This window comes from Oryctolagus cuniculus, chromosome 7, assembly GCF_051225735.1.
Source record: "Oryctolagus cuniculus isolate XC-2025 breed Fujian yellow rabbit chromosome 7, ASM5122573v1, whole genome shotgun sequence".
In the NCBI taxonomy this organism is placed as follows: Eukaryota; Metazoa; Chordata; class Mammalia; order Lagomorpha; family Leporidae; genus Oryctolagus; species Oryctolagus cuniculus.
Window position 1 is genome coordinate 23387405 of NC_142873.1, and position 20656 is coordinate 23408060.

At 40.0% G+C, this 20656-nt stretch overlaps 1 protein-coding gene across 2 annotated transcripts; it reads right to left on the reverse strand.

Moving 5' to 3' along the window:
- Positions 1-1053: 1053 nt before the first annotated feature.
- LOC100342250 (GTPase IMAP family member 7) lies at positions 1054-5747 on the reverse strand. 2 transcript variants are annotated; one of them, XM_008250072.5, is made up of 2 exons: positions 5619-5747; positions 1054-2497 (listed from the first exon to the last, which is right to left on the reverse strand). In XM_008250072.5, the coding sequence occupies exon 2, from the start codon at positions 2455-2457 to the stop codon at positions 1579-1581; it is 879 nt and encodes a 292-aa protein (XP_008248294.1). In that variant the 5' UTR covers positions 2458-2497; positions 5619-5747; the 3' UTR covers positions 1054-1578. The 2 variants fall into 2 exon arrangements, with proteins under 2 accessions (XP_008248294.1, XP_051692958.1); XM_051836998.3 differs by having other exon boundaries at positions 5503-5641.
- Between the last annotated feature and the right edge of the window lie 14909 nt (positions 5748-20656).

A 20656-nucleotide genomic window follows, 5' to 3' on the forward strand; every position in this document is an offset into this window, starting at 1 on the left:
TTGAGTGTCACCCATATCTGATTTTGATGAAAATTAGATGAGGCTTTTGGTTTGGATTTTAAACTTCATTCTGGAAAAAGTAGAGACGTAGGGGCTACTGGGAAGGAATGTATTTGATGTGAGAAGGACATGACTTTTGTAATGCCAGGAGGGATGCCATGGTCTGAATGTTTATGTCCTCCCCTCACCCCTAATTCATAGGTTGACATTATCCCTCCCAAGGTGATGGTATCAGGAAGGGAGGCTTATGTGGTAATTAAGTGATGTGGTAGAAACCTCTTGAATAATATTAAATTCTTTACAAAATAATTCTAGCAAGGACTCCCCATTACTGCTGCTGAGATCAGACTAAGAGATGGATATCTATAAGGAAGAGACCTTCACCAAAACTTAAGTCTCCTGGAACTTTGATTGTGGACTTAGCTTCCATAACTGAGAAACAAATTTCTGTTGTTTATAAGCCACACTGTTTACAGTATTTTGTGATAGTATCACAATTGAGCCAAAGCAAGTGTCAAGCAAAATAAATTTGTTACCTTAAAGAGATATCTGCTCTCCCATATTCATTTCAGTATTCGCCACAACAGCCAAGATGTAGCAATGAACCAAGTACCCATAGGCATGTGAATGGATAAAAGAAATGTGGTGTACAATAGAATAATTATTCAGTTTTTCAAAGATAGGAGATCCTGTCATTTACAATACAGTGGGTAAACCTGAAGTACATTATGCTGAGTGAAATAAACTAAGTGCAGAAAGACAAAAACTGCATGGTTTCATTTATGCATGGAATCTAAAATAGTTGAACACATAAAGCAAAAAATATAATTTTGGTTTCCAGTGACTGAGGGGATGGAAGAAGTAGGATGTGTTGCTCAGGGGGTACAAAGATTTGTTTCTGCAGGAAGAATAAGTTCTGGATATTTGTGGTGTAATATGGTGACTGTAGTTAAAATGTCTGTTTTTTCTTTTGAGATTTTCTAAGAAACTAAATCTTAAATTTTCTCAGTGCACCAAAAAAGAAAAAAACAGATAAATAGCTGAAGCAAAGTATATAGCAATGATTTTGATTTAATCATTTTATGATGTATTCATATACATAATATATTTTTAAAGATAGACTTATTCATTTGGATGAGAGAGAGAGGGAGAGAGAGAGAGAGAAAGGTCTTCCGCTGGTTCACTCTTCAAATGGCCACAATGGCCGGAGCTGCGCCGATCCGAAGCCAGGAGCCAGGTGCTTCTGCCCAGTCCACCACGTGGGTGCAGGGGCCCAAGGACCTGGGCCATCTTCTTCTGCTTTCCCAGGCCACAGCAGAGAGCTGGATTGGAAGAGGAGCAGCCGGTAATAGAACTGGCGCCCATATAGAATGCTGGTGCCGTGGGCGGAGGATTAACCTACTGTGCCACAACACCAGCCCTCATATACATAATATTGTAAAGCAAAATAGACAGAATAATTGTTTTTAAATTTTACCTTTTAAATTTTGTGTGTAGGGGAGGTATTATAACAGCAATTTTGGAAAATATGATCTATCATTTAACAAATCACAGCAAATTAAAGAGAAAGAATGAAATTTACTTCCACAATCTATGCCATATTTTCCCAAGGGTGTTCTTAACCAAACTGAAGACATATTCAAATATATTCTGTCCAGCTTCTTCCATTATATTTTTCATTTTTTCATCATATCTTTTGTTTGCCTCTTGTATTTTTTCAGCTTTTTCTTCCTCTGATTTAAGACTACCATCATTTTCTATAAGTTTAATTTCATTCCTTAACTGATCAGCATAAATTTTCTTCAAAATGTCGGCCTTTTGTTTCAGTCTTTCCTCTATGTCCTTGTATATTTTCTCAGAAAAATATCCCCTTGCATTTTCCAGAACCATCCTCTCTATCAGCTCCATCAGCTCCTGCACCTGACCCTCCTTCTCGGCCTTGTTTGCTCTGTTGCTAATGGCGTAGCAGCGGCCCCCGCACTCGTGGATGAAGCTTTTTAGACTCACATGTGCATTTGCTATATAGTCATCTAGTTTACTGTCCTCCAGATCCTCTCTGCGGGTGAACACGATGACCATGTGTTTTGTTACTGAATTCCCAAAGGTGGCCTTGATCAGTTCAACAGTTTGCTGTTCTAATACCGTGTAGCGGCCCACGGGTATAACCATGAGAAATGCGTGAGGCCCTGGGCAGGAGAAGAGGACACACTTGCAGATTTCCTTGCAGGTGGTAGGCAGGCCTTCCTTGGTATCAAAGAGCCCTGGGGTGTCAACAACAAGGAGTTCTCTCCCCTTCCAATCCCTGGTTGCTTTTTGACATCTCTTGGTAAGGGATTGGGCACTTATTCCAGACTGGAAGACTTTGTCCCCAAGGATGGTGTTTGCTGTTGCACTTTTCCCACTTCCAGTCTTCCCTACCAGAACGATCCTCAAAGCATTGTTTTGATGGTCAGCCATGTCTATGTAAGGATGCTCAGGAGCTTAGGCACCTATAGACCTTAAGGAAAGAAGGAAGAAAAAAAAGACCAAGGTGAGTAGGAATTGTCCCTCATCCTCTTTTCTTCTTGTCCTTGCTGAGAATTTGTAATATTTTATTATGCCTATTCACATCAGTGGAGACTGAAGCAGTCCCATTACCATTGAAAAATAATAGAGAGAGTAGTTAAAACATTTTCCCACAGATGAGTTTCACAGGGAAACCCTATTAGAGTTTTAAATACATTATAATCTCAATGCTATTTAAAAAAGAAGGATAACTATATTCTTTCTTTGAAGCAAATATAATATTGGTTCTAAAAGTTAATAAAGTTTTCACCAATAAAGCTACATATACATCACATTTGCAGTGTTGATACAAAAACCTAGATGAATTATTAGACACTAATAAATAATATGATTTGATTAGGTGTGACATTTCAAAACTGTTAGGGTAGTTCAATATGCTAATATGGGTTGTTATAACATATCCTGTTAATAAATTAATAAGAGAATTATCTAAAATAAAAAATATATTTGATTGAATTTAATAATGATTTGTGTTTGGAGCATTTCACAAAATAGGAATTAAAGCATACTTCTTTAAAATGAACTTTATAAATATAAATTTTAAAACCTTTGTCACTAATATTTGGTTTCCTGTTGTGAAAAATGTTAACTGTAAAGTTAAAAAAAGAAAAAAACTTCAATGTGGACAATCAAGGAAATGGAAAACAATGATGACAGCATTGTTCTACCAGGGGGAAAATATTATGGTTTCTGTAATTGAAGTAGTGTGAAGCTAGTGAATGAGTGAGTCAAAATGGAGTCAGGAATAGAAAATTCAGACAGAGACTACTGTACTTATTGTACTCATCTATATTCAATCATGTTATGTTACATTTACATTGCATAGGGGAGTATATCATGTCAATGGGAAAAAGATGACAATTTTATTAGCAATACTGGAAGAACTATATAATCATGGAGAAAATGAAATTGCATCCATTTCCTCATTCCATTCAAATTAAAAGATAGATTTGAAATGCAAATACAAAAAATCCATATGAATAACTAAAGAAAAAACAGTAGTATTTGTAACCTGGGGATGGCAGGAATATTTCTAAGACTAAAATAGTTTTAGGAAAAGACTGATACATTTGATTACATAAAACATTTAAAGTAATATAAGGCAAGAAGCACAGTTGACAATTAAAATACAGACATCAAACTAAGAAAACTTTTTTCCAATTTACATAAAAGAGAATTAATTTTCCTTTCATACGAAGATTATCTAATCATAGGAAAAACAAAGACTAGCAAGTCGATAGAAAATCAGGCAAGAAATGTGAATGTGCACTTCAAGGAAGATATGAAAATGATCCTTGAAGAAGCTCCAACTGGACAAACTTGCACCAGTTTCAGCATCAGTAAGGAAACTCAGGTCTAAATGCTGAAACATATCAAACATGTCAAAATTAAGTAGTACAAAACAATACCATCTTCCTAAAAGAAATTAATTGTTACTCTTGGAACATGCTAAGAAAGCAACTCATCGTCAGGAACACTGACAAATGCAGGGGGGAGTCAAGCATTTATCAGGTTTTTCCCATATTTTATCTTTTAACTTTAAATTTAACTTTAAATTAAAGAATTGTTGAATGGAATTTACTTGCTATATTAAAATTATTCTATCTAATAAATGAAAAAATAGTAAAATTAGTCTATTATTATTTGGAAACAGTAGTTTAATTCTAGAGAATCAGTAATGCCTGTCAACATCACAAAAGGAGAGACAAACTAATTGCTTTCTAATGCATTTTTAGGATTTATACTCATGAAGTATTCCACCAAAAAAAAGCCAAGCTTTAATCTGATTGAACTTCTCCATAAGTGCAAGTTCACACAAGACACTGGAAATATAAGACTGTGATAAGTGGCATCATCTTACCAGCAAAATGAACTCTAATTCTGTTAGATAGTTATCTCCTTTTCTTAAATTTGTCTGGGTTCACTGTGCAGATAGTTATTGGGCAGAGCAAGGATTGGAGGTTAAGTCTGCCTCACTCCACTGTACCCACTCTTACCCTTGCACATCACACCTTGGGTTCTTCTCTAAATGTCAGTTTACATCAGATCCAAGATTGATCAGGGCAGGCAGGGGATAATCCCCATTATCTCCAGGAAGATGAACCTGGAGCAAGCCTGTGATAGCAGGACCCGGAGGAGGGCCTCTCATCACTTAGCTTTTCTCCTTACTGACAAGCCAGAGTTGAGAGCCACAGTCAGAAGAAGATCATTTAGAAACTTTCCCAAGAAGACCCAGGGGAACTCCAGGTAACAGAAAGAGTGAGCAGTGAGCAAAGACCTGAACTGTGGCCTGGACTCAGCATTTCTAGAACATGCTTTAAGACCCTTGAGAGTCAGCTCCTCTGTGTTCTTGCACACACACACACATACACACACACACATCTACCAAAAATCAACTGAGGAAGTGAAAGCCGCATCGCACCTTTGGCATTTGTCAGGTTGTTCTACTTCTTGTAGACTGAGTGTGATGTGTGTGAGGTAGATAGGAGGGTTGGGGAAGTAATTCATCCTCCCCCTATAGCACTGCCTTCCCCACCTCACATATTGCACTGTTAGACACAGCTTCTGTCTATTAAGTGTCCACATAGCGAATTAACTGTGTTCTATGGTCTTCTATCATTAGTGATCAGGATAAGCCATGCAGTGTTACCAAACTCCTGCGTTCTTTTTTTTTCCCTAACAAGCAAGATTTAGACAAATGGTCCCTAATTCACTTCACAGCTCTAAAAACTTGCCTCGAGAACATTTACTTTCCTATTAAGGTTGCCAGACAATGCTGGGTGTCTGTCACCACAGCCATCAGAAAGAAGGCACCCTATTCAGCAAAAGTCTGTCCTCTTAAATATGAGATGAATGCACGCCATGATAGAAAATCTCTTACCCCTTCCCTCTCCCATCCTCTACCACCTTGGAAGCATCCTCTGAATGGAATATTACCTGTTGGCATTGCACATTTTCCCTCCTTAGATCAGAATCCACCCCACCCAAGTGCCCTGTTCCCTACTGCCTCTCCAGGCTCTGTCATTCTGGGTCCTCTTCTCAGACAGGCTCACCTTCTTTTGAACAAGCTGGTGAGTTCTCAGGTTTCTCCAGAAAGGCTGTTTTAGCAGTGCTGTTGCTGTGACTATGGGGGAAGTGTTTGCCCTCCACACAGCCTCTATATTCAGGAAGTTCAGATTGGGTGGGGCCAGAGAAGACAGCATTTGCCTTTAAAGAAACAGAAATGTTGTTCCATAATTTGGTCGCTGCTCCAAATTTTCCAAGTTGAAACCTTACGTACATATGCCTGCAATAGCACCAACATTTGTAAAGTTAAATCGTTTTTTAGGGTGACAGTGATGAATTCCAAAGGGACTGCTTCAATGACACAGATATTGACCAGAGAGCAAGGCACATCATTCCTGGGTGCAAAAGGAGGCTGAGGGATGCTCTGGAGAGGAAGTAACTTAGGCATGTATCTTGGTGTTTCCAAGCATGGAGCTGAGTACACTTTTTGGTGACTGTATATGCAATGGGTTTTCTTACTACAGTCTTTTATGAAAAATCTCAACTCACTCATTTAAAAATGAACAGAATTAGACCAGGTCAAAGCCAGAAGGCAGGAACTCAATGCCAATCTCCCAGGTAGGTGGAAGGGACCCAAGCTTTGAGCCATCAGCTGCTGCCTCCCCAGAGGCACATTATCAGGAAGCTGGATCAGAAGCAGAGTAGCCAAGACTCCAACCAAGCACTTCAGTATGGGATGCAGGTGTCTTAAGCAGGGGCCTAACCTCTGCACCAAGCAGCCATCACTGTTGTGGAAATTTTTGGAGACAAGAGGCAAGTTCTGAAAGCTCACACCATTGAACAAATGCTCCAGTTGGCTCTTGCCCCAGTTGGAAATCATCACCATAAGAACATTACAGCACTGAGTTTTCTACATCGTGGGGGTGGGGCAGAGAGAGAGAGAGAGAATGAGAGGCCCTTCGAGCTTTTTCTGCCACTACAATGTTAGATAAATGCCAAGCTTAATTTATTAAGGCATTGTGGAATAGTAACAGGAGATGAAGGACTAATTCCTTCCACTATTACGGTTCTTATACAAATTAAGTTGTAATCCTAGTGTGTCAGTTTTCTCTTTCAACTACAACAGGTTACCAAAATGTGTAACATTATAAACTCATTCTCTGGCAGTTCTAAAAGCCAGAAGTCCAAAATGAGTCTATGGGTGATAAAATAGAGCTCTTATCAGGGTTTGGTTCCATGGTGAAGCTACAGAGCAGAACCAGTACCTAACTTCTTTGCACTTTCAGAGGCGTCCAGGTTGGCTTGTAGCCACATCACATCCTTCTATTTACTGCAGCCATCATCATGCTATCTTCTTTATCCTTTTATGTTCTTGTCTCTGTCTAATAGACTTTGTGATTACATTTAAGACCCCAGAGATATCCATAGTAATCTCTCCATCTCAAGATTCATGTCTGAGTCACACTTTCAAGATCTAACTGATACAAGCAAACAGTCATAGTTTCCTGCAATTAAGATAATTGCCTATGGGGGCATTGTCAAATGAACCATCACCTGCCCTCTGACCCCCCAAATCTCATATCTATCCAACACGTAAAACACATATACTCCACCCTAACATTCCCAAAGATCTAATCTCATCCTGGCATCTTCTCAAGTCCAAAATATCTGAATATCAACAGCCTAATGTCCCAGATCCCATCACCTACATCATCTAAATCAGACCTGGGTGAGATAGACTCTGGTTGTTCTACCCTAAGGGGAAAAAACTATCTGGAAAGCTAGACAAGTTGTCTGATCACAGAACGTAATGTTAGAGCAGGTATATATTAGCAGTTATGAAATTTCCCACTCAGAAACAGAGGAAAATGGACAGAGAAAGCAGTGATCAGCCCCAGGCAATATCAAAGACAAACTCCACTAGATCTCAAGTGTGGGAAAATTTTCTGTGGCTCATAGCTGCACCTTCCATGAATGAGGCCTTGCTCTCTTGTCTAATCCTTCCTTTATGATGGAGTAGCATATATTTGCAGCTGAGTGGTTTAATCAGCCTTTTTCTGCCTGATGAATTTTGGAAGTCTGATAGTTGTTTCACTTTTTGTCCTATCTCTACCCCATTTTTGATCACCATGGCAGTGTTTCTGTCAGTATTACATTCTCAAAACTCTTGTTAGTCTCCTGTGCATGCCACGGGAATTTATATTAGACATGAGGCTCCTCGCAGGATTTCCTACATAATCTCATTTCTTCTTCTGGTTTCTCCTACGGTGGCTGAGATGATCTGTGAATCTTGTGCCAAATCCTTGCCCAGTTTCTGAAAACTCTTCTTTCTTCATTTCACATCACAGGTGTCTGTCCACATACATAAATAGAACTGAAGGCCCTACAGGGAGAAATAGAGATGGAAATCTTGCAGAACTCTTACTTTGTGTTACCTATAGATTTCAGGTTATTTATCACCTTCTGACTGCAGGAAAGAATTGTACCTTATTAGCAGATATGAACGTCCTGGGGCACTTTCAATTCCTGTCTCAGCAGTACTTCCCATGACAATGCATCCAAAAATGCTTCCACCTTCAGCCTTTAACAAAAGCGCAAAGTCACAAACCTCTGCTAGGAAAACTTCTTCAGACAGAGATCAATATGGGCCCCATCTAGGGTTGATCCATTTGTCTTTTAGGACTATCAGTTAGAACATGAGTGATAAAAGCAGCCAGGAGTAATGGCAGGGATATCCATGTTGCTGCATAATACACCTGTCTCTGTTTCTCTCACTATTTAATAGTTTTCTTCAAGTTAACTACATGGCTTGTAGATATTGCTCAGACTCTCTTGGTTTCTTCCCATTCCATCCTTCCCCAAACAGTATAGCCATAAAAAAGGAAGATTCAGTACTCTCATCTTCTAGGGCATGGGAAATGAGCTATTCGTATCTCCTGAGCCCATAAGTCTTTGATTAAGTGGTCTTCTGACTTCCCAGGTGGACAAGAAAGTGAAGTGCTCCCAGGTTTAGAGTGTTACTTGTAACAAAAGAGGTATAGGCTCTGGTTATAAAAGCACATTTCAGGCTGGATCCAATAAAGGAAATATTGATCAAATTCTTGATCTCCCTAAAAGATACCATTATATTCTGTCATTGACTACTGTAATACATTAACCAGTGACATTCAGTCTCATTATGAAACAACTATCTGCTTCCTTCCAATGCCTGTCTGAAGACTTCGCTGTAAGAAACCCGTCAGAATTCACTTCTGCAGTAGAGAAGTATTGTCTTGGACCTCATGAAGCCTGGTGGCTACTCTGTTCTGTGGAAGCAAACCCAGTTTGTGGTATTTTGTTTTAGCCGCCTGAACAATTAATAAAGAATCATATTTATTGAGGCTCTGCTGTGTCAAGACACTTACCTTTATGCCATGATCCCCTTTAATTTTTATAAAGTATAAAGTGTTATTAACAGGAACTATAACTGGAATTTTGAGTAAGCAGAACTGTATCAAAGCATTATGTTACTTTTCAAGAAGAAACCAGTGGCCATCATTATGGCAAAGTGGGTAGACTTGCTGCCTGTGGCACTAATGTGGGCACCTATTTGAGACCCAACTTCTCCACTTCCAATCTGGCTTCCTGATAATGGCCTGAGAAAGCAGCAGAAGGCAGCCCAAGTCCTTGGACAACTGCTACCCACCTGGGAGACCCAGAAGAAACTCCTTGTTCCTGGCTTTGGATCAGCTCATCTCTAGCCATTGTGGCCATCTGGGTAGTGAACCAGAAGATGGCAAATCTCACTCTCTTACCCTCTCTCTGTAACTCTAATGTTCAAATAAATAAATATATCTTTAAAAAAAGAAGACAGCAAAGAGAGGAAGATAGACATGAAAAGAAAGATTCAGGCAGATTATAAGAATGACTGAGTACAAGGCCAGGACTCTCCTGAAAGCATACACCCATCTGACCAGCAAGAACCAACTCATGTTCTTACAGAGTGTCCATTTTACATCAAATACCTCTTACATCATTTAAAGGGGAGTGGGCCATTATCCCTTTTAAAATAAGACAAAGCATTGGCAGGCATTTGGTGCAACTGTTCAGGCTATCATAGTACCTGGTGCAACTCCCAGCTCCTTTGCTTCCAATTAAGCTTTCTGCTACTGTGCTCCCTGAGAAGTAATAATTGAAATACTTGGGTCCCTGTCACACACAGAGACCTGCCTCAGCTCCTGCAGATCCTTGGGAAGTGAATCAATGGATGGAAGAGTGCTCTCTCTCTCTCTCTCTCGTTCTCCTTCAAATAAAATAAAATAAAATCTATTTTTAAAAAGATTTATTTATTTACTTGAAAGGTATGAGAGAGAAAGAGAGAAATGTATACACCCCCCCCACATACTCCCCACAGGGACAGAGGGAGAGAGATCATCCATGCACCAACTCACTCCCCAGATGGCTGCATCAGCAAGGGCAGGGGTAGGCTGGAGCCAGGAGCTACTTCCAGGTCTCCCACGTGGATGGTACAAGCCCAAATGCTTGGGTCATCTTCCTCGGATTTTCGCAGGGCATTAGCAGGAAGCTTAAATGGAAGTCCAGCATCTTGGACATGAAACAGCACCCATATGAGATGCCAGTGTTGCAGGGGGTAGCTTTACCCCATGCTACAATGCCAGCCCTTGAAAGTTTTTTTTTTAAATCATAAAAACAAGCTTTAATTCATTTAAATATTAGTACTTCAAAGAACTTGTGGAAAAACAATGTTAAATGATAATTCTATTTGTGGGAAAAATATTTTTGAATTTTAATAAAATTCTATACTACTTACATGGGTTTCTACACACTTTGTGAAGACCCCACATACAAGGGAGATTTATCTCTAGGCAACACCAGCAGCACAGGATTATTGACTCTATCTGATTGGTTTATTATTAGCTAGAATCATTTTCAGCCCAATGATGCTTGTTCTGTTCTGAGCTGTTCGGTAGATTTTCAGATTAGTATACAAGCGTTGGATGTCTTCCATGAATACGTGGAGTACACTGTCAATTGGCAAGTGTCTGTGGCCTGTTCTGATGTTAGTGCCATCTATGGCTATAGGGGAAAAAGCTTTCTGTGCTCCAGTGTCTTTTCAATTAAACAGCATGAATGCATTAGATTATCTGAAGTTGATGCCTACTATGGCATTGTATAATCCTGCAATATTTAGGCTTTGCCCAGTGAACACAAATCTCCAGACACTCCTGTTGGCACAAAGCGTGAGCCCCATCTGCTATACTCACAGTACTGCTCAGATACTGGGTGGACATAGGTGCATAGTATGTTGATGCCAGGACAACAATCCTCCAAAGGAGAACACAAGGGAGAGAGAGAGATCAGTCTTAGACTCTTGGCTTGATAGTCTGGTGTGAGGGAGCAACAGTAGTCCAAACCCTCCTTTCACAATGCTTTAGAGTACTTATGGTCATTAGAATAATGTGAAGTTACAGACACCAGTTTAATTTCCCATCTGGCACAGAATAGCCAAGGAAGCAACAGGCAAAGAAATGCACTTTTCTTGCAGAGTTCTGCTACTCTCAGCCCACATCAGATCTGTTCGCTACATTCCTACACTGCCTTTTTAGTTATACCCCTCTAAAGTCCAGAAGGCTAGCTTGAATATCCCTTGAATTCATAGCCATTCTGTAATACTAATGATGGCAGAAAGAGCTGTATAGAAGAACAGGCATTTGAATTAAGAGGTTGCCATAACCATCAGATAGCATTCAGTAACTTCCTGTCTGAGTTTTTGAGTTTGGTTTGCACAATTTTTGTTACTGTCTTTATTTTTTTTTGTTTCGATTTGACATCCTTTCTTTATTTACTTTACTCTCATCTTCCCATAAAGTGTTCTCAACTGTTTATTGCAAATGATAAGTGTTGTAAATAAAACCTTAACAAAGGATAAAGGAACCATTGTAATGCACACCTCAGCATGTCACCACAGAAGTTCTTTATTTCCTATAATCTCCTCTCTATTTTCAAGAAATGAGCAACAAGAGGATTTAGTATAAATTACCCTGCACTTAGAAAAGCATGCATCCTACCCATCTCAGCCATTTCCTGCCTCACCTCCCCCCATGCTGTCTTATTTGTCAAATAAAGTTGTGGTCATGTTACAGGCAGAAGTGCAAAGCTGTGGGGCCCATGTTGCCTTCTTTGTACTGACAAAGTGTTCAGAAGAAACTGAAGGGTAAGTCCTGGTCAAGAAAGCACATTACTATGGAGATCACCCTGAACTATGCTCAAACTCCACCTTGGGTCTTCTTCAGGTTGATGCTGGGCAAGGATGAAACAAAGAATTTCCCCTGAGTCTCCAAACCCACAGCAAGGGCACATTCAGAGCAGGCATAGCAGCTTGCACTTTGACTGTGGCATGAGTTGAATAAGGTATACTCTGCTCTACACTAGAACAGATGTTAATTGGTGGTGTTACCTTTCTATATATTCTAACAATGACTTTCTGAAAACCTAAGCAGCTAATGAAGAGCTGAACAGCCTCCTTGTTTTTGATTATTATTTATCATGAAGAAAGATAATGTGAAAGTTGCATGCACATGACTCATTTTTAAGCTGTGAAAGATCATTAAGTGATTATTTGAGAAAAACAGACACCAGCATTTCTCTTATCCCATGTAAGTATAACCTATTTACTTGTAGTAGGAGACCAAGGACTTGCAGGTAAGATAACAGCCTGGGAAACAATGGCAGATGATATCTGCATCTCTGTTTAGAAGCTTTTCATTCTAATAGGGCCACTAACAAGAAGGAAAAAATAAATCTCTATAAAATCCATGCATTTAGCAGAAAGGGAGAAGCAGGGAGTTACCAGTGTGATCAAAGTTTGGTCTGTTACTACTGACAGACTACATCCATTATACATTGTGGAATCCTGTGTGCCATGTTACCAGGTGGAACAACATGACTGGTGATTTTTTAAAAAAAATTTATTTGGCTGGCGCCGCAGCTCACTTGGCTAATCCTCCACCTTTGGCGCTGGCACCCCGGGTTCTAGTCCCGGTTGGGGCACCGGATTCTGCCTGGTTGCTCCTCTTCCAGTCCAGCTCTCTGCTGTGGCCCGGGAAGGCAGTGCAGGATGGCCCAGGTGCTTGGGCCATGCACCTGCATGGGAGACCAGGAGGAAGCACCTGGCTCCTAGCTTCGGATCTGGCTGAAGAACCCATGAGAGTATTTTAGGCATGGAAAGCCAAGACACTCTGGGAAAAAAAAACCTAAATGAAAGATCTCTGCGAGTGAGATCCCAGTGGAAAGAACGGGCCATCAGAGAAGGAGTTACCTTTCTCTGAAGGGAGGAGAGAACTTCCACTTTGACTATGACCTTGTCTAAATATGATCAAAGTCGGTGAGATCAGGGGGCTTCCAGGGCCTTGGCAACTCGTGACTAGAGCCTAGGGAGATTACTGACGCCTTAAACAAGAGGGTCAATTTGTTAAGTCAACAACAGTAGTCACTGTGCACTTACTCCCCATGTAGGATCTCTGTCCTTAATGTGTAGTACAATGTGAATTAATGATATGATTAATGCTCAAACAGTATTTGGCACTTTATGTGCTGTGTAGGGGCAAACTGATGAAATATTTACTTAATATATACTAAATCGATCTTCTGTATATAAAGATAATTGAAAATGAATCTTGATGTGAATGGAATGGGAGAGGGAGTGGGAGATGGGAGGGTTGCGGGTGGGAGGGAAGTTATGGAGGGGGAAAAGCCAATGTAATCCACAAACTGTACTTTGGAAACTTACATCTACTAAATAAAAGTTAAAAAAATAAGTTGCATTTAATGACATAAATTCTAAGTGGTGATTGTAAATATGTTCAAAGAAGCAAAGTGAATCAACCTTAAAGAAATGGAACTATGTGGCTGGCATCATGAGATGATGGGTTCAACCACCAGCTGCAATGCTGATATCCCATATGGCAGTGCCAGTTCAGTTTGCAGTTCTTTGGCTTTTTATCCAGTTCCATGTTAATATGCTGGGGAAAGTGGTAGAACATGGAACAAGTATGTGGGCCCTTTCTACCCACGTAGGAAACCAATGGAGATCCATGCTCCTAACTTTGGCCTGTCCCAGCACCAACAGTTGTGGCTATTTATGATGTGAACCAACATGAAAGATCTCTTTCTCTCTCAGTTTCCCCTTTCTGTCTGTCATTCTGTTACTTATTCAAACAAACAAATCTTTAAAAAAGATAGAAATAAGGCTATAATGTTTCATTAATGGGGAGCATCAATATAAAGGAAATAGTTTAAAAAACAAACAGGTGTCAGCATTGTGGTGATGTGGGTAAAGCCGCTACCTGCAATGCTGGCATCTCATGTGGGCCCTGGTTCATTGCCTAGCTGCTCCACTTCCCATCCAGCTCCTTGCTAATGGCCTGGAAGAAGTGTCAGAAGATGGCCCAAGTGTTTGGGTTTCTGCCATACATGTGGAGATGTGGAAGAAGCTCCTGGCTCCTGGCCATTGTTGCCATCTGGGGGGTGAAGCTGAGTATGAGAGATTTCTCTTCCCCTCCCTCTGTAACTGTGATTGTCCAATAAATAGCATAAACCTTTTAGAAAATCAAGCAGAAATTTTAGGACTGAAAAATGCAATCATAGAAATAAAAATTGTGCTAGAGAGTCCATAGTGGCAGAACAAAGCATCAGTGAATTTGAAATATGACAATTATAAATAAGTATGAAGTTAACAATCAAGTCTTAAAATATTTGAAATAAAAGTAGCAGAGATCAAGGGGAAGTGAACAATTAGCCAATGATTGTTTTAAAATTCAATTCTCTCAAAATTGCATAGAACAATTAAGCCGAAAGGCAACAAGGAAATTGTAAACCACCTAGATCTAACAAATGTCTATAGGGTAGTCTACCTAACAGTATACTACAAATTCTGCTCAAGTATACAAGGAACATTCCCACAAACATCCCACATGTAATCTCATACAAAATAAAAATTAAGAGGATTGAAATAATGCAAAATATGTTCTCAAATAATATTTTAGTAAATTTAAATATCAAAAAGAGAAAAAATTAAAAAAGCACAGATAGGTGAATTAAACAACATAGTTCTTCTAATCAATAAGTCAAAGAAATCAAAACAGAAACAAAAATATTTTGATCTCAATAGGTAGAAATGATGTTTGAGAAGGTAGAAATGCTATGTACCCTTATATAATCATTATATATTATATACATGTATTTATTATCATATTGTAGTTCACAAACATGTAAACTAGATGTCAATTAATAAAATAAACAAGAAGAATAAAGAATAAAAATGAATAAAGTATAAAAATGGAGGAACATAGGTAAAACAATGCTTGGAGGAAAATTCATAGCTAGAAATGTCTATATTAAATACAGAAGAATTAAAACCAATAACTTAATATTTCATATATAAGGTAATGATGAACTGCACCACCTGTGATGCTGGTAACCCCTGGTTAATATCCTGCCTCCTCCATTGCCAATCCAGGTCCCTATTAATGGCCTGGGATAAGCAACAGAAGACAGACCAAGTTCTTGGGCACCTGCACCCATGTGGAAGACCCACACGAAGCTGCTGGCTCCTGTCTTCAGCCTGGCCCATTACTGGTCATTGTGAACTTCTGGGGAGTGAACCAGTGGATGGAAGATCGCTTTCTTTCTCTCTCTCTCTCTCTCTTTCTCAATTCTGACCCAAGTAAATAAAAGTAAATCTTTGTAAAAAATAAAACTAAATCTAACATAATCAGAAAACATATAATAAAGATTAGAGCAGGAATTAATATAACATACAAGAAGAAAGAAGAAAAATTCAAAAGTTGATGATTTAAAAAGTAAAAACAAAATTGGAAAATTTCTAGCTATTTTGTTCAAAAGCTATAGAAGCAATTCAAATTACTAAAATAGGAATGAAATAGTGGACATTAATACTGAAATGATAGACATCAATTATAAGGAAATGTTATAAACAATATTATCCCCCCAAACTAGACTACTTAGCTGGTTGTGTTCTGGTGTGGCTGGTAAAGCTACTGCCTGCAATGTCAGCATCCCTTATGGGCACCAGTTCAAATCCCAGCTACTCCACTTCCAATCCAGTGCCCTGCCAAGGGCCTGGGAATAGCAGCAGAAGATGGTAGAAGTGCTTGGGCCCCTACCACCCACGTGAGAACTTGAATGAAGCTCCTGGCTCCTGGCTTTGACCTGGCCCAGCCCTGGCTATTATAGCTATTTGGAGAGTGAACCAGTAGGTAGAAGTTCTCTCTCTTTCTGTCTCTCCCTGTTTCACAGTAACTCTGACTTTCAAGTAAATAAATACACTCAAATTACTTAGAAAGTTTGGAGAAATTCACATACTACCAAAACATACTCAAGATAATATTTCATCTGAATTAATCTATGTCACTGCGCACATGTCCACAAATTACCCCAAGCCCCACCACAGACCTTGACATTTACCACTGTGCCTATGATGGCAGCCCATCCCTGCAGCTGGACCCATAAATGCTGCCAGCCCCAGTCTCCACTGCCATGCTGTGCCTAAGTTAGAACCTGCAGCTACACATGTTCTTACTGCCATTTCTGACCTCTGTAGCTGTACACACGTCCAAAGCTAACTGTATCCCTAGTGCCTATTGCAACTTGTACCTACAGCTGGCAGCAGTGACTCTCCACATGCACACAGCCACCTGGAATATCACAGGTCTGTGTGTGCATTATATGACAGTGGATCCCATCTCCATGTGTTCACCTGAATTTGGTCCCAGACCCTGATTCATGCACTGGTCATCACCACTGTGGGCATACCAACACTGGCCCCTGTTATCACACATGTGCCTGAAGCCAATCCCACACCTAAGCACATGCACACTGATGACCTCGCCTTCACTACTGCCTTCTCTGATCCCCCACCACTGGACCCAGAGACACAGGTAAGCATCCCAAGAGCCCTAGAAGTTTCCAGCAACCCTTGCCACCAAGACCACACAGTTGATGATGTCACGGACCTCATTTTATGAGCTACTGAGACGTCATGTCCTCCAGGCCTAGAGCCACTGCATCCTCCACACTGTATGACCTGCCCCTCCAGACCTAGTGTCACAGTGCCCTTTCATGCCCATCCCCATTCCTCCTCTCAGGAGAACATCTTTCCTTAACAAAAAAAAACTATGACGTCTGGAAGACAGGAGGACTTCTTCCAAGGTGAATACTCAAAAATCCATGAGGAATAAATCTGAACTTATTCTATGAGGTCAGTATCACTGAATTACCAAAACCAGAAAAAGACATTGCAAAACAATGAAACTACATATCAATATCTCTCACGAACATAGCTGTGAAAAATTTCTAAGCAAAATATGAACAGATCAGTTCAACAAGGCACATAAAGAATTGCACATCTTGACCAAGTGACTTTTATCCTAGATGAGAAAAGCATTCTCAGTGGTATATCCCATCACATCAACAGGCTAAAGGAGAAAAACTACATGAAAACATTAATAGATGTATAAAAAAAATTTGACAAAATCCCGCACCAATTCATGATCAAAAACTCTCAGTAAACCAAGCACAGATGGGAACCTTCTCCACTGAGAGGGAATAGCTAGAAAAACCATAGCTGACATCACACTTATGAGGAGTAAAGCAGAAGCTTTCTCATCAAGCTAGGCTCAAGGCAAGGATATTCCCCCTTTACTACTCCTTTCTCCTTTTTAATATAGAAGGCATAGCTCATGGAAAAATAAAGAAAGAAATAAAATAGTTTTTAGGATATGTTGTCATGAGGACATTATCATCTATGTAGAAAATGTGGAAAAATCCACAAAAAATTATAGCAAGGTTGCAAGATATGAAATTATTACAGAAAAGTCTAGCAATGAGCTTGTTTAACTAACTTGAATTTAAAAACAAAGTTCATTTATATTAACATTCCCCAAAATAAAGACTGCAGTATGAAACTAACAGAATATGTACAAGATCTATATGAAGAAAACTACAAAATGCTGATGGAGTACATCAAAGACTAAATGATTGGATAACTACTTCATGTTTATGACAGGAAGACTCAATATTGCCAAAATGTCAATTCTTCCCAATTTGATCAATAGAAACATTGCAATTCCAGACTGAAGGGAGTGGCCGCAAGCCGCCATAAAAGTGAGCTAACAGTGATATTAACAAATATGTTACATTAGGTTGTTAGGCCAAGTAGTTAAGTAACCTGGTCACATTAAGTAAAGCTTTTCCCCTAGATAGTGCTGGTCCCGGAAAATAGGGAAGTAAACTGGTTCTCAGAGGAACGGTTAGATATTACTTGGAGGTATGGGCAACAAAACATCCTGTTATGTACATGGGCCCCCCCCTCCCCTGTGCTTGCTCAAACTTAACCAAGAAAATCGCAAGGCACGTAAGGCACATAGCAGCCCGCTTCTCTTCCTCAAATGACCCTCCCACCCCCGTCATCCCTTTGACCTAATACTTTTCCACTGACTATACCTCCCTACCGTTTCCAAACTGCCATATTAGGTCATTGCTGAGAACTATCCAATGAACTTATGCCACCCTATAGTATGTTAATCTTGTGGTTTTTCCCTTTAAAAACTGTGTGAGATGACTGTTCGGGGCTCCTCTCTTTCTCGCTGCTTGCGGCAGCAGAGGGCCCATTTGCGCAAATGAAATAAAACTGCCTCTTGCTTTTTGCATCGCCTGGTCTGGAGTCTGTGTTTCTGGGGTCATCACAAAAGGGCACCGCTTTTGGGGTCCTTCACAGACAAAACCTAGGAAGTTATTTTGTGGAATTTGACAAAGTTCTTGAAAAGCTTGTATGAAGAAGTAGAAGATCCAGAGTAGCAACACAATAATAAAGGAGAACATTGTTAAAGCGCTGACTCTATCCCACTTTAATATTTACTATTAACCAACAGTAACTGAGACTCTATGATATTGGTGAAAGAACAGAGAAAAAGATCAGTGGAATAGAAGAAAGCATCCAAAACAAACCCAAATATAGTCAACTGATCTTTGACAAAATAGCAAAGGCAATATAAAGGAAGAAGGATAATATTTTCAGCAAATCGTGCTAGGAAAGCTGTACATATAAACATACAAAAATGAATCTAGACCTAGACTTTTTTCCCTTCATAAAAATTGACTCCGGGGCTGGCAACATGGTGTAGCATATACAGACATTGCCTGAGGTGCCAGCATCCCCTAAGGGCACTGGTTTGAGCAGTAGCTGCTCCACTTCTCATTCAGCTCCCCGTGATGCACCTGGGAAAGCAATGGAGGATGGCCCTGGGGCCCTGCACCATGAAGGAGACTCAGAAGAAGCTCCAGCTCCTGGCTTCACATCAGCCCAGCTCCAGCCATTGTGACCATTTGGAGAGTGAACTAGTAGATGGAACATTTCCATCTCCTCTCTCTCTCTCTCTCTCTCTCCCTCTCCCCCCCCTCCTCTGACTTTGAAACAAATAAATAAATAAATCTTTAAATAAATAAATAAATAAATAGATCTTTAAAGTTGACTTAGAATGAATCACAGACCTAAATATGATGCAGAATTATAAAACTCCCAAAACATAATGTATAAGAAAATCTAGATGACCATGAATTTCTGGAATACTTTTTCAATATAACACCAAAGTTTCAATCCATAAGGACAGACTTGATAAGTTAATTTCATTAAAATGTTCTGTTCTGTGAAACACTGTCAAGAGAATAACAAGGCAAGCTACAGACTAGCGGAAAATGTTTACAAAAACATACCTTGTAAAGGACTGCTATCCCAAATACACAAATAACCCTTAAAACTCAATAATACTAGTGAGGTTAACCATAAACTAAGTAAAGAATTCAACAAATAAAATGAAGAAAAAAACACTGTTCCTCAACAGAAGAGACAAAGACAAATAAATAAACATTGAATCTCAAAGTGCCCATTTCACTCCCATGCATTACATTTTAGGTACTCTATTAGTTACCCCAGTTCAGGGAAAATAAATCTTGGTAAAATTAAGAGTGAGAATAGAAGAGGGAGGAGGATTAAGGGTTGGAGCTTGGGCAGGAGGGAGGTAGGGAGGGAGGGAAGTAACACTATGTTGCTAAATCTGTATCTTTGAAACACATGAAATTTGTATAACTTAAATAAAATTTTAAAATAAATAAAAAAACCCAGTGATAAGAATTAAGTGTTAAGGTGCTGGCGCTGGGGCTCACTTGGCTAATCCTCTGCCTGCGGCGCCAGCATCCCATATAGGCGCCGGGTTCTGGTCCCGGCTGCACCTCTTCCAGTCCAGCTCTCTGCTGTGGCCCGGGAAGGCAGTGGAGGATGGCCCAAGTGCTTGGGCACCTGTACCCGTGTGGGAGACCAGGAGGAAGCACCTGGCGTAGCTCCATCCATAACGGCCATTTGGGGTGTCAAACAACGGAAGGAAGACCTTTCACTCTGTCTCTGTCTCTCTCTCTCTCTCTCTCTCTCTTACTGTCTAACTCTATCTGTCAAAAAAAAAAAAAAGAATTAAGTATTAAAGGGATCATATAAATAAGATCAAGTTCTGGCAATAATAATAGATAGAATTAAAAAGCAGAGAATATCCAACATGGGAAGCAGTCCACACAGCAGACTCATAGAATGACAATCACTTTAATTAGCGCTTTGACCTCATAATTATCCCTTAAGGCATCTGGTCTGGATGAAAAACCCATGAAAGTATTTCAGGCATGGAAAGCCAAGAAACTGTAGCAAAAAATGTCCTGCATGAAGGATCTCTGTGAGTGAGAATTCAGTGGAAAGTGGCCATCAAAGAAGGATGTACGTTTCTCCAAAGGGAGGAGAGAGCTTATGCTTTGCTTATGGCCTTGTCTAAATACTAACAGAGACTGGGCATTCAAAAGGCTTCCATAGCCTTTGGAAGCTCATGTCAAGAGCTTCTTCAGATGATCACTGATGTCATACTTAAGAGTGTTAATTGTGGCCGGCGCTGCGGCTCACTAGGCTAATCCTCCGCCTTGCGGCGCTGGCACACTGGGTTCTAGTCCCGGTCGGGGCGCCGGATTCTGT

What these genes read in the sequence shown, in the direction of transcription:
- LOC100342250 (XM_008250072.5), bottom strand. Translation starts at nt 2,457, where the DNA reads ATGGCTGACCATCAAAACAATGCTTTGAGGATCGTTCTGGTAGGGAAG.